This window comes from Eumetopias jubatus, unplaced genomic scaffold, assembly GCF_037043125.1.
Source record: "Eumetopias jubatus isolate StellerSeaLion01/CBP00866 unplaced genomic scaffold, mEumJub1_p1.0 scaffold_3, whole genome shotgun sequence".
Taxonomy (NCBI): domain Eukaryota; kingdom Metazoa; phylum Chordata; class Mammalia; order Carnivora; family Otariidae; genus Eumetopias; species Eumetopias jubatus.
In genome coordinates this window covers 2,921,532-2,935,006 of record NW_028274809.1, presented here as the reverse complement: position 1 = coordinate 2,935,006, position 13,475 = coordinate 2,921,532, and the positions used below count along the sequence as shown (strand labels likewise).

At 51.8% G+C, this 13,475-nt stretch overlaps 1 protein-coding gene across 5 annotated transcripts in view; it reads right to left on the bottom strand.

Annotated features, from left to right (window-relative positions):
• Window positions 1–13,475, bottom strand: part of HDAC4 (histone deacetylase 4) — a 292,587-nt gene that overhangs the window by 84,577 nt on the left and 194,535 nt on the right. For 4 of the 5 annotated variants that reach the window (XM_088021462.1, XM_088021465.1, XM_088021463.1 and 1 more), the window contains one exon: window positions 4,612–4,732. In XM_088021462.1, the coding sequence (XP_087877588.1) occupies window positions 4,612–4,732 (121 nt within the window). The remainder of the gene's footprint in view (window positions 1–4,611; window positions 4,733–13,475) is intronic. The other variant, XM_088021464.1, reaches the window with a different exon arrangement.

The window sequence follows — 13,475 nt, the reverse complement described above, 5'->3', positions numbered from 1 at the left end:
CTCTATGTGCCGCTCTGCCTACTTGTGCTCTCTCTCTGTCAAATAAATAAATAAAATCTTAAAAAAAAAAAAGGTCTGAGGGCAACACTATCTCTGTACCAAATCACGTCTTCTGAGGTGTCCTTTGGGGAACATGGCCTTGGCCAGTTTCAAACTTCTCAGTACTAAGTCACAATCTAGGAAAGAATTTGCTTTCTCTTTCAGGAGACGCATGGAAAGACCTATGTGTGCATTTTGTGACCTGAAAGTATGAATAATAATTATTGGTAGAATATTATTACAAATAATAAGTACTGTTGTTCGACTTTAATTGTACGCGTTTATAATGAAGCCAGAAGTTGGAAAAGCTGTATTTGTTCAAGATGTCATAGATTTTCTCTTCGGGCTTGAGTGCTGGAGATGTTGTTGGGGTGAAAACCCTCGCTCCCTCCTCGGGGCTTCGGGGGCACAGCACGAGGCCGGCCGTGCTGGGCACAGAGCGCTCCTGCATCACCCCAGGACATGGGTCTGGGCCGGCGCGCAGGCTGCTGCACCAACCCCCCCTTTGCTGTCACAGCCGAGTCCAGAGACTTCGAGGGAGTGACTCACGTCACCACAGCCCAGCTTCCGGGAACCCTGCAAGACCCTGGGACGAGAGCTCATCCCCAGAGACCCCCCTGCAGGGCTGAGCGGGCCGCTCCAGGGAAAACCTGCCATCACGCTCCCTCCCCACCGGGACCGAGCACATGTGCCACAGGCTGCACGCACACCTCACACTGACACGCTCTCACCCTCACAGTCTCACACACCCCTGCGGCATCGCACCCCACCATTACACACACACACCCCACCCCGCACACGGACACGCTCTCACACACACACGTACCCCATGCTGCACACTGACATGCTCACACACACACCCCACCCACATTCACAGTGCATTCCACCCCATGCACAGGCACACACTCCCACGTGCACACCCACCACACCCACCCCCTTGCACAGGGGAGAACTCGAGGGCAGCTCCTTTCATGAGGCTCAGCCCTGTCCACAAACCAGGTCCCCAGCTCCCAGCCCCTTGTCACAACCTGGCGGGAGGCACTCGGTGGCACGTCTGCTGGCATCTGGGCAGACGGTCGGTGACACTTGGTCTTCAAGCAGTGCTGACGGAGGCAGAGAAACCAGTGCCGCTTCCTTTGCTCAACCCTCCTTAGGCTACCACGGAATAAAGCTCCCACACGCATCCAGCCACTTCAGCACTCCACAAGTGGCCTTTCCCGCTGTATCAGACTTGCGCAAGTGACTTAAACAGAAGTGTACTCGCTTAGCCAGTGCTGTCCAATGCAAGTAGGATGTGAGTCCCATGTGCAATTTAAATGTTACAGCAGCCCCGTTACAATGAATAAAAATGGTTAAATTGACTTCAGTATGCTCTTTAACCCGATATAGCCCAATATGCGATCAATATAAAAATGACCCGTGAAATAGTTCACATCCTTCCCTTCGTGCCAAGGCCCCACAGTCCGGTGGGCTGGTGCCCACAGCGCATCTCAGTCAGAGCACCCTCGTCTCTGTGCTCAGAGACACGTGGGGGGGCCACCGCTGCAGGAGGGACAGAGAGCAGGGTCATCTCCATGGACAGAACCCTGCACCATTCCGCAGGCAAGCCCCGGCCCCCCAGCCCAGTCGCCGGCCGGCTTCGTCACTAGATTCATCGTGCTGACTGCAGAGCTTCATCCGCTTGCGTCCCCGAGCAGGGCTCCTGGTGGCTTCTCTGTCTGAGTGTCACGTGTCTGAGGCCCGAGTCTCCTGTGTCCTCCAGCTGGTGGGCGTTCAGGCTGCTGCCGTTCTTTGGCAGGAATGAATGACACAGCTATGACCACCAGAACCCAAGTGTATGTGGACAGAAGTTTTTCTTCCTCTTGGGCAGATACTAGCAGGACAGCGTCATGGGGTCGGGGCACATAAGCCTTTATGAGAAACTGCTGGACTGTTTTGTTTGCAGCTGGCTGCACCACTCCGTTGCCGAAGTCCATGGGCTCCACACCTTCGCCAACGCTGGGTCTGCTAAATGTCAGCCACGCCAATGGGTGTGAGGTGGTGCCTCCCTATGGCTGTGATTTGCATTTCCCTGAGGGCTAGAGATCTTTCCATGGACTGACTGGCTATCTGTAGATCTTATTTTCTGAGGTATTACTTCAAATCTTTCCCTTGTCTTTTTTCAGTAGGTAGATCACTTGTCTTTTTATTATTGAGTTGTGCGAGCTCTTTATATATTTTGGATATAAGCACTCTGTCAGCTATAGGCATTGTGCATATTTTCTTCCAGTCTGTGGCTTGCCTTTTTATTTTCTTAATGGTGCCTTTGAAAGAGCAGTTTTTAATTGTCACAAAGTCTATTGTTGGAGTTTTTGGTTTACACTCGATTACTGTGGTGTCCTAAGAACTCTGTCCACCTCTGCCCCTAGGTTGTGAAAACTTCTCCTATGTTTTCTCCTAGGAGTTTTAGCTTTTGTGTTTGGGTTTACATTTGTGCTAATCACTGTGGGTAGAGTGAAGCTAGGGTCAAAGTTCAGTTCTTCCTCCACGAAGACCCAGTTTTCTGACCGAGTACCTGCCATCACACAGCAAGTGAATGTGACAGTCACTCCATGATGTTGGGTTTAGAGTGACAAAACACGACAGCTGCCAAATTCAGTGCAAACAAACCTGTCCCCTGGCTGACTTTCCCACTCCAGCCCGTGTGCCCTAAATCCCTCTGAGAGAGCTGAACCCAGGGCAGGTGAGCTGCATCCGGGTCAGGCCTGACCTCAAGAGCCCTGCTCACCAGGGAGCAGCCGCTTCAATCCCCCACTAGCCCAGGATTAAAAGCCACCTGCCCTATCTCCCCCTTCCCTGCTCCTGGGAGCTCCTCCCTAGAAAGCCCTCCCTTGTTCCAGCCTCTCTCCTCGGTGCTCCCTTTCTACCCACCCTTCCCCTGCAGCCTCCAGGACTGGGGGCAAACACACTCTCCTGTCACATTCAACCTGTCACCGTGGCCTCTGTTCCGTCCAGTGGTCTCCCGCCCCAGGCTCCTGCCCGCTCACAGGGGAGCCGGCACGAACCTTCTTCCACTACTGGGTCCGCGATCCAAGAACTCCGACGTGGTCAGCCCGTGACCCCTGTGTGCCACCACATGACCTCCTGCGGGCTCCCAGCCAGCCTGACCTCCCCAGTCGCGTCACGGACCGACCCTCCTCCAAAAGGGCCCCTGGGGCCTCCCTGCCTGCCAACCACTGCTGCTAAATGCTCCCTCCCAGCAGGTCCCAGAGTGCCTCTGCCGTCTTGCCTCCTTCACAGGCCTGTCGTCCCAGGTCCCCCCCGTGCCTCCCGGTCTGAGCCCCCGTGCCCCACACTCCTCCTCCTGCTGGCCTCAGTATGAACCCCACGGATACCATCTCAACGGCTACCCAAACTGCTTTCCCTGGGGCATCGCCCGGCTGCCACCACCCCAGGGGACGGTGCGGCTTTCCCACAGCAGACCCGGGTGGCTGGGGCCCCAGATGTAGGGCCCCCGCGTGCTGCTATCGGAGTTTCACGTGGTGGCTGTGGGCTTGTGGCCTCCCTTGTGGCTTCTCAGGGACGCCACCACCTCTGCTCTGCAGTGGGAGTCGAGTCACTGGCTGAAGGCGTGCACGCCAACAGCACAGCAGACGGGAGTGAGCACAGCTTTCTGGACCAGGCAGCGTGTGCCGGCTGCACACGGCGTAAGGGCAGCCTTCTCTGCCCTGGAATAAAAGTCCTTTTTGGTTGTACTGATAACGGCGTCATCTGCCAGGATACAGGGGATCATCCCAGTGGGATGGGGCGGTGTTGGATTTAGTCAAATAGGTGCCCATTTGGGAGCTTGAGAATAGATAGGTTTTTCCCCAATAAAATGAATAACCATATTTTGATTTATGAGAACAACCCTATGGGTTTTCTGTGAGAAATGAAATTACCCTTGAAAACAGGGGAAAACTGTATTTCAAAGCAAAGCCTGTGAAGCCCCCTTGATCGTTGTTCAAAGCCACGTAATCTGGCCCCTACATTGCACACGTGGCCTGGGCCCTGGCCAGCGTCTCTGCAGCGAGCTCATGCTCAGAGGGCATCCCTGTGCACGCAGGCATTGTCCCCGACCTTTGTGCAACGGCACACCAGCTTCCTTCAGTTGTTAGCATGAACAAGGCTCTCTGGGGGCCTCTGTGCATGATGCAGCTCTGGGAAAGCGTTCCTAGCACAAGAGTAAAGTGTACCACAGATGCCATGGGCTTACCGAGCAGCCAATAGAACACTGCGTAGAAATTCAGTAGGTGCATTCAGACAGTTTAGGTCAGAATTACAGTTTAAGCGGCTTCTTTCGTGGCCAAAATATATGGAGAGAGGAGTAACGGGCAGGCAGCGCCCGACACGCAGCAGTCCCTCCAGCGAAAGAGAGGTCCTCCGTCTGCATGACCACCCAGCGCGTTAACCTTGCAGACCGCTCCTGCCGCCCCGTGTTTGCAGCTGCGCTCACGGAGCCTCTCGGCCCGCCCCCTCCGCCCTCCCGCCGCCCGGCCGGGTGAAGAAGCGGTGCCGACGGTCACGTGCCCCCGGCCCCTGGGCCCCACTTACCCGTACCAGTAGCGAGGGTCGCTGGAAATGCAGTGGTTGAGGTTCCGGTGGGCCAGGGCCTTCTTTTTATTGAGGACAAACTCTTGCAACTTCATCTTCACTTCTGTGCTGGCCACCGCACCTGGCGCGGAAGGAAGCGGACAGGTGACCGACCGGGGGCTCTGGCCCGGGGAGCGGGGGAGGCCGGACAGGGGGCAAAGACACGCACACAGGCCAGGGACTCTAACTCGGGATGCCGCTGATGCCACGAAGGCTTCTCAAAGAAAGAAGGGCAGGAGAAGCTTTAACAAGAGGCCTTCTTCCCATGAAGATTTTACATAATTGCATTCCACCTAAAATGCAGAAGTAATCAGCATATAAAGACTTATTGTTACCTAACACAAAACCACCGCAGATGGAAGTTTAATAATGTTACATAAAAGAACATTCTGAATTAGGTGCTGGCAGCCTGGTGGTTTCGTTCTCACTAGAGCAAAAACAGCTGGATCTCAGAGGTTTTGTGCGCACCCACCGCCCGCCGGCGACGGGGATGGAGTGTGCTCCCTCGGCGGGTGCCCCGCAATGCTTGTGTACAAGGCAGCGGCCTGCTTTCCACTGGTGTCGGAGGAAGCTTCTGTTCCTTCCAGCTCATCAGCTACTCACTTTGAGCACATTCACCAGGCTGTACTAAAGGCAGAATCATGTGCTCTGTGGTTTTCTTGTGTGGTGGTTATTCACAGCCCCGTAGAGAAAACAGGCAAGTTTGAGAAACAGACAGACGCACAAAGAAAAGTCCAGACCCACCACTCGATCACAAGGCCTGTGCACATCTAACCCACGCTCCTTGAGGCCACGCTCAGACTACACAGCACTCTTGCACCCATCCCTCCATTTGTGAGCCGCAAACATTTCCTGTTGTACAGAGTCCAACCAGTATTTTTAATGGTGGAGAAACACTTCAGATGAGCAAAGCACAGTTTACATTTTACAAAACCATTTTCTGACTAGAAGGCACTTTTAGATTATCCTTGTTGTTGTTGTCAGAAGCCATACTGCCATGAACATTTATGAGCAGACATCGTTCATACTGAGGATTTGCTTAGGAAAGATCAACAAAATCAATACATCTAACAAAAGTTACATTATAGCCCTCCAAGCATCTTCTAATTGCTTTCCAAAATGCCTTCATACACTGACCATCATGTGTCACCCACGGGCAAGCACCCTGCATCTTCATGAGTACTCAGAATCACTACCTGACCCCACGTCTCTATCAGTACTCAGGATCACCCTGTGCCTCTGTCCATCAGAAGTCAGGATCACCACATGACCCTGCATCTCTATCAGTACTCAGGATCACCCTGTGCCTCTGTCCGTCAGTACTCGGGATCACCACTTGATCCCACACCTCCATCAGTACTCGGGATCACCATGTGACCCCAAGCCTCCACCAGTACTCAGGACCATGACCTGACCCTGCATCTCTATCAGTACTCAGGATCACCCTGTGTCTCTGTCCATCAGTACTCGGGATCACCACATGACCCTGCATCTCTATCAGTACTCAGGATCACCCTGTGCCTCTGTCCATCAGTACTCGGGATCACCACGTAACCCCAAGCCTCCACCAGTACTCAGGACCATGACCTGACCCTGCATCTCTATCAGTACTCAGGATGACCCCACACCTCTGTCCATCAGTACTCGGGATTACCACGTGACTCTGTCTTCATCAGTACTGGCGATTGTCACTTGCTGCAAATGGGAAGGGTAGCTGGTATTTCACTGTGGTTCCCGATAACTACCCGAGCAAGCAGTTATCTTTCAGTCTGGTGATATATCTTCATGTCCTTGGTTTATTTTTCTTTCACAGTCTTCACGTGGTATGTTTGGTGGTGGCACTGTGGGTCTGTGTGTGTACGTTTTAAATGTTTATCCATTTGAGCTGTACGTTTTATAGTGATAAATCTATTGTGAGCCTCCTACGTTCTAGGCCTCACATGTTTAAAGTTCACATGAGCACTGTAAGTGGGATCATCAGCCCCATGTGGTCTGGGGGAACCTCAGGGCCGGTACTCAGCGGCAGGGTCAAACCAAAGCAGCTGGTTCCCTGGCCCCAGCTCTCACTTCTCCTCCACTTTTGTGTGCAAGCCTCTGCCCTGGTCTCTTGTTTCCTTTTACAACTTGGAGGATATTCTAATTTTGTGAGATAATGTGTGTATGTGCTTATGTGTGTGTATGTACATATGTGTGTATGTGTGTACGTACATATAACGTACGTACACACACACACACACACACACACACACACCCGACCCCAGCTCCTGGCACCGAGCTCCTAAAACCCTTGTAAACTCTTCATCTGATGTGATGGCTGCACTCTTGGGAGGCTCCTGGATGGGGATGGTCACTGAAAGTCCAAGCCATGATTAGAAGCTTGGAATTTTCAGCCCCATCAAGAAGGGAGAGGATCTGGAAATGGAGATAATAATTTATCATGAGGAAGCCCCCATAAAGTCCCAAGAGGATGGGGTTCAGAGAGCTTTCGGTGTTGGCAAACATATCCACGTACATCGAAGGTGATGTACGCCAACTGCACGGGGACAGAAACTCCAGCACTCAGGACCTGCCCGGACCTCGTCCGTATGCACCACGTCATTTGGCTGCCCATCTGTGTCCTCTGTCACATCATTTAATAAGCCAGTACCTACGTAAGAACTTCCCTGAGTTCTGTGAGCTGTTCTGGCAAATTAAAGGAGCCCAAGGAGGGGGTTGTGACACGTCTGACCTGCAACCTGGATTTGCAGCTGGTGTCCGAAGCGGGGGCAGACTCGTGCGACTGAACCCCCACTGTGTCAGGACTGGCTACACGGCAGGACAGCTGGTGGTGGCCAAGCAGCACTTGGTGGGAGACCCCATGTGGGCGGCAACCAGCACTGTTGGAAGTGAGGCTTTCCAGGCGAGTGTGGCTCCGTGTAAAAGTAAAGGACAAACACAGGAGGAAAGGACCAGGTTTCCCCCAACAAAGGGAGGAAACTCTGGGTTCTTTCCTCGTTTAAAATTCAAATGCTTGTTTTTACGTAGTCTGCCCTAGTTTCCTTGTTGCAGTTTTTTCCATTTCCTGGAAGTGTTGAAATGGATCTTGCTTTCGCTGGTTTGGTAAATAACCAGTTTTGTTTTATCCTTGGCTTTCTGGTGCTGGGTTTTCAGTCACTGAACTGCTGCTGGTGCTGGTTTTTCACGTTTCTCTCTGATACACATGAAATGGGTTTTGGTGTATGAGACTCTACAGATATTTTGACAAATTGCTCATAAATTGTTAATATCATTAGAGAAACTGTCTTTCCTGCCACTGTTTTCACACCCCCAGTACACGCTGTCATTCACAAACCGACTTTTCGTCTGGCTGTAGGTGTGTCTGCATTCTCGAGGGCAGCGTGCCCCTGCAGTTACGTCACAGAGGGCGTTCCACGTGTGGTGGGTGGCGGTCAGACAGCACAGACCCATGGGGAGTGGGTCCTCGGCAGCTGCAGTGGGGCCTGAATGAACTCCTCCAAGGGAAACACACAGAAAGTTCGCTAAACCGATTCCAAAGCACTTTCAGAAGCTCCCATCACGATACATGGGCTTTTGTCCCAGGCCTTCCCAGGGTCCATCGGCGCACAAGAAGAGAAGTCCGCCAGAGCTCTGTGCGTGTCGCGTGTGCCGGGCAGAGGGCACACGGGAGGACGGACACAGGCCAGGCCGTGGGAGGTAACCAAAGGCATGAAGTCACACCTGCTTCTGAGCATCGCTGCTCGGTGCCCTCCAAACATAGCCAGCGTCAGACCGAACACCGATTCAGGACATTCAGAGCCCATGTGAAAATCACACAGACATGGAGATCTGAGTATAGCGTGCCCGGACATGCAGCCACCTGGCATTCCTAACACCGCATCAGCACCAGAGGATGGCTGAGGAAATACGCCAAGGGTTAACCGTGTCAGGACACAGCACGCCTTGCAACCAGGAGCAAGAGGTGATGCAGGGTGGGGGGGACAGGGAAGAGCAGAGGGCACAGAGGGCCATTTAAGAGGGAAATGCAAATTTGCTAGTAATATCTAAGTGTACCCAGCTGATAAAAGAAACCACAAAGAAATGAGGAGCTTTGGGTTTTTTTCCACTTCTTGGTGCTGGTGGCCTCACAGCGAAGTGATCAGACTGCCTGATGATGAGGAGGGGGTGGGGGAAGAGCAGCAGGAGGAGGAAGACCCAGATGGGGGAGCAGAAGACGGACCCCTGGTCCTCCACAACTGTGGCTGCAGGAGAGTGGACAATGTGAAGCAGAGTGTCTCAGTACGTGGAGTAAGGACGTTTCTGGAAGTTTCCCAGCAAATCAAACCTGGGCATTAGCGGGCCTTATCTTCTCAAGAAACACCTGTCAATGTGGACCCACTTTCCCTCCACGGGAGAGACACTTGTGAGTCCCCTGCGAGCACACTCCAGGGACAGGATGGTCCCAAGGATTGTGCTTCGGGAGCCTCTGGCTCTCCCTGCTCCAGCCATACCCCTGGCTGGCATCACAGGCTCCAGAACCCAAAGAAGCGCAAAGAATAAATGCTCCATCCCAGCAGGGAGAGCAGGAGATAAATCGCAGGGACAGGCAAATACAGCAAGACGTGGCAAGGGGCAGCTGCCCCACCTGGAGGGGACACTGGCCCCGTCAGCCCTTGTCCCCTGTCACCGGTGTCCTCACAGGAAGAGGCAGGTCGCACGACTGACACGTGGTCCCTCTGCCCACTCAGCGTGGGAGAAAGCACCTTCCAGGCCCTCTTGGATCCAGTCAAGACAAGCCTACCTCCCTGAACTCAGGAAGGTTCCTTCTGGCATAAAGAGACTACAGGGATGCCACGGCACCTCCCTGACATGTCTGGCCAAGACCACATTACAAGAGGGGGCGGATGATGACCTGGTCACAAGGGCGGACCCCCCGCGGCCCTGCCCGTCCCCTCCCCCCAGGGGTGGCGGGCTCGACTGGGGTACACGTCCTTACACTTGCACACAGGCATGGCCGAGCAAACCCAAGTAACACAGAGCCACACATGCTCAGCTCTGCGTACCGCGGAGGGACCTTCTTTCCTTCATCATGCTTTACAAGAGAGAATTCAAAGAAGAGCCATCATCCTTCTAGTTGTTTACTCATCTTTCAACGGATTCTGCTGCTTTTTGCGTTCTCATCTGCAGGCTACTGTTTATTCTCTTTGTGTATGTTGAAATCTTGGCACTCTTATTAGTATCCTCAATTCTAACCCGACACGCCTCACAGAGCAGTTTTTCTGACACTTAGGAAATACTGATGGAGTGAAGAAATTGTTTTCTCCTCTCCTTTTTTTTTAAAGTTTGTATTTTAATTCCAGCTAAGTTTACATCATGTTATATTAGTTTCCAGTGCACGGTGATTCCACACTTCCATACATCATCCTGGGCTCATCCAGATCCCTCCACGTTAAACCAGAGTTACAGAACCAATAAAACACATTCAGTACACAAATACCAAACATCTCTAATTTTCACTTTTTAAGAAAAATTAATTCAGGCTGACTATCATTCATTCATTTGACAGGGTTCATAGAGACCTAACTACGTGCCAGAGTCTGGTCTGGTCGCTGGGGAAAGAGACAAAGCCCCTTCCGCCCAGGAGGAGGGATGTAAGGAAGAGGCTGGTAAGTACAGACCAGGCGGCGCGAGGGGCCGAGCAGATGGTGTGGAGCACCTGCCCAAGTACCTGGGGGCCCAGGCGGAGGAGAAGGTGCTCCTAGACACCACCCATCACGACTGACTCGTTTTTCTCCTGCCCCACTGGCCTCTGAGGAAGGCCCAACTTCACAAATGGGACAGAGAATTACTTTCTGGATCAGGTGTTGGATCTTTTAACTCCAGCCCTTTGAGCCATTTTTTTTTTTTTTTTTTAAACAAAGTGAATGATGGGGCTGTGCTTGTAAATAGCAGCGAACAGAAATGTCACTGTGTTCGCTCCAGACTGCTCAGAGAACAAAGACTTGCCTTCTATTGGATTCTCCCTTTGAGTCCATGTGTCTTCAATTCCTAAATGTAGTTAATCTAAGTAAAACTTACCTGACTAAAGAGCATGTGTTCATGCCGAATGAGACGAAATGCCACAAATTCTAGGAATTCACTGTTCCTTAGAGCTAATAGCATTAACTGGTATCAATAAGTAAAAGAACTGCAGAATTATTTAAAATTAAAAATGCTGTAAATGTTTACAAATGTAAAACAAAACTTTAATTAAATATTCAGTAGGAAATTCACTTTTAAAAAACCCCAAGAAACTGTACACGGATGCCTTGCACTGCATTTTCAAATGCTTACAAATGGGAGACGCCCCAGGCCATTTGCATTCCCCCACAAATGCCCTTTTAGCTGGTGTGAACAAGGCTCTCCTTCATCGGTGTGGAGCCCGCCCGCGGCCCTGCTCACATTAAGAGCCCCCGAGTGGTGTCCACCACAGCGGCCTGCCAGGCCTGCCTTCTCACAAGACCACACTCAGGGCTGCAAAGCCTACACGAGCATGCCAAATACCCAAACTGTACACAGTTTATTATTAATAATAAAACCTGACCACCCAAATCCACAAACTGAAAACCACCAGGGTTGCTGCTAGTGACGAGCGTGGAGGGAAGCAGAGAACATTCCAACGCTCCAGGTGGGGCGGCGAAGATGTTTAGTAGGTAGTGAAGAAATTGTTTTTGACGTGTAAACAGATCTAAAATGTTTTCTGAAGTCAAATCTTCTCACATTTTGTGAGGCTTAAGATGTTATTTTTATTGGAAGATTCAGGTAAACTACGAGGAACTAATTCAGCCTGAGCTGCTTTTTCGCGATCTGGAAACCTGGTGTTTGTTGGTTAGCTGTGGCACACATCAACTAGCTGATACTTACAGTTTTAACTTCCATCCTTTGATAAACAACGACTTCCCTCCTCCAAAGCAAAACACATTAAGTAGGATACACAAGTGAGGCCCAAGCATAGCACAGGAGAGTGGAAAAGGAGGCAGGACCCAAGGCAGGGGCACGGGTGTGTGCTGCCCTGCCGTGGCTTTGGTCCCCCCCGCCGAAGCTCCTCTCGCAGGCCTCCGATAAGGACCGGGTGCTGTCATCTATGGGGGTGGGTTTCCAGAACAGAAGGCTGCCTCCAATGGAAGGCCACGGAGCCCTTGTGGTAGCCAGATTCCAACACAGAGTGAGAGGACTCACCTAGATGCACGGTTCTCAACCCCGGCTGCACACTGGAATGATCCATGGAGTTCTAGAAATGACAGTGCTGAAGCCCACCCTCCACTCCAGACCAGTGTACCAGCACATCAGGGGATTTTCCCGACACCACGTGCTACCACTCACAGGTGGTCAGTGCCCTGGCCACACCTCGGCCAAGAAGGTCCCTTGACACAAAGGACTCCACACACACAATACACACAGTGGTCGGGCCAGCACGGGGCTGTGGACAGAGGAGAATGCCATTGAGCTGGCAGGCTAGGCAGTGAGGGTGATGCGTGTGACTACCCCATCTGCCCCATCAGCCCGCCCGCCGCTGATACAAGTCTGCACTCAAAGGGCAAGGGCGTCTGTTGCCAACCCAAATCTGAAATTTAGTTTTCCCTGATGGCCTTTTGTCCTCGTGCCTGGAATCTAGACTGTGGGCGATCACAGCCTGTAAGCTCCCATCTCATCTGACTGGTGCGATATAATGAGGTACACCCCTCAGATGTAGTAATTACTTTCAAATATCGGTACAAAAATTAGATCTCATGTGGAATAAAAATTCTCCTGATATGTTTTCTACATTGAAACTCTACCAGACCATTAAAATAAAAATACATTTAAAGCATATTATTTCAAGAGTAAAATATGCTGTAGTAACTAATGATCATAAAAGTTGGTACTTTTATGTATAAAACCAACTACTAAAAACTTACAAATAGTTAAATGGAAACCAACTGAACACGAGAAAAATACATTGGCTGCATACGTTAGGAAAAAACAACAGCCTTTTTGAATGAGAATGTGTATGCCAACGTACACAGTACTGCAGGCATTGTGTCCTGATTCTGGTCTAGAGAAGACCGGTGGGTCAGGTCACACTGGGAGTGGGAGCCCGCGTGCTGCACAGGTGCCACCAGACCGAGGACACGTAGCAGGATGGCGGAAGGTGTGTGTAACACAGAACATCGGCAGAGGGCTCGGGGCCAGAACGTGAACAGAACCACCCAAGTCAAGAAAAAGGGTGACAACCCACCACAAAAATGAGGGAGAGGCTTGAACAGGCAGGCACTTGACATGGGACAGGAGAACGTGCTGAACTGCGCTGGTAATCAGACCATGCGGCTGAAGCCAGCGGGACGAGCGCTCACAGCCAAGCTCATTGTGGCTGACGGCAACAAGTGTTGGCAGGGATGTGAGCAGTGGGCGCTGCCCTGTGCAGCTGGGACAGTGCTTTAGAAACGGCTGGGCCTCACTGTGAAAGGTGGGCATGTACATCCCCTAAACTTCAGCTCTAGCCACTTCACACCTGCCCGTCTGCACCAGGGGACATGTCCAAGGACACGTGTACTGGCATCACCCGTCACAGCTCTGGTTTGGAAACCCAGGAAACCTACTAAGCGCAGGATGGGCCACGACGGTGTGCCCGTGAGATGGGCAGCACGCAGCCACCAACATCAGTGAGCTCCTGCTACATAGGACACAACAAGGACACACTACACAAGTGTGACGGTGCGTGAGAGACGCAAAACACGAGAGCCTGTGTATTAATGAGTCCATTTATATAAACCTCAAAAGTAGGCCAAAGTGCCTTGGGTGTGAGGTGCTGGGGAGGAGTTACTTGGGGA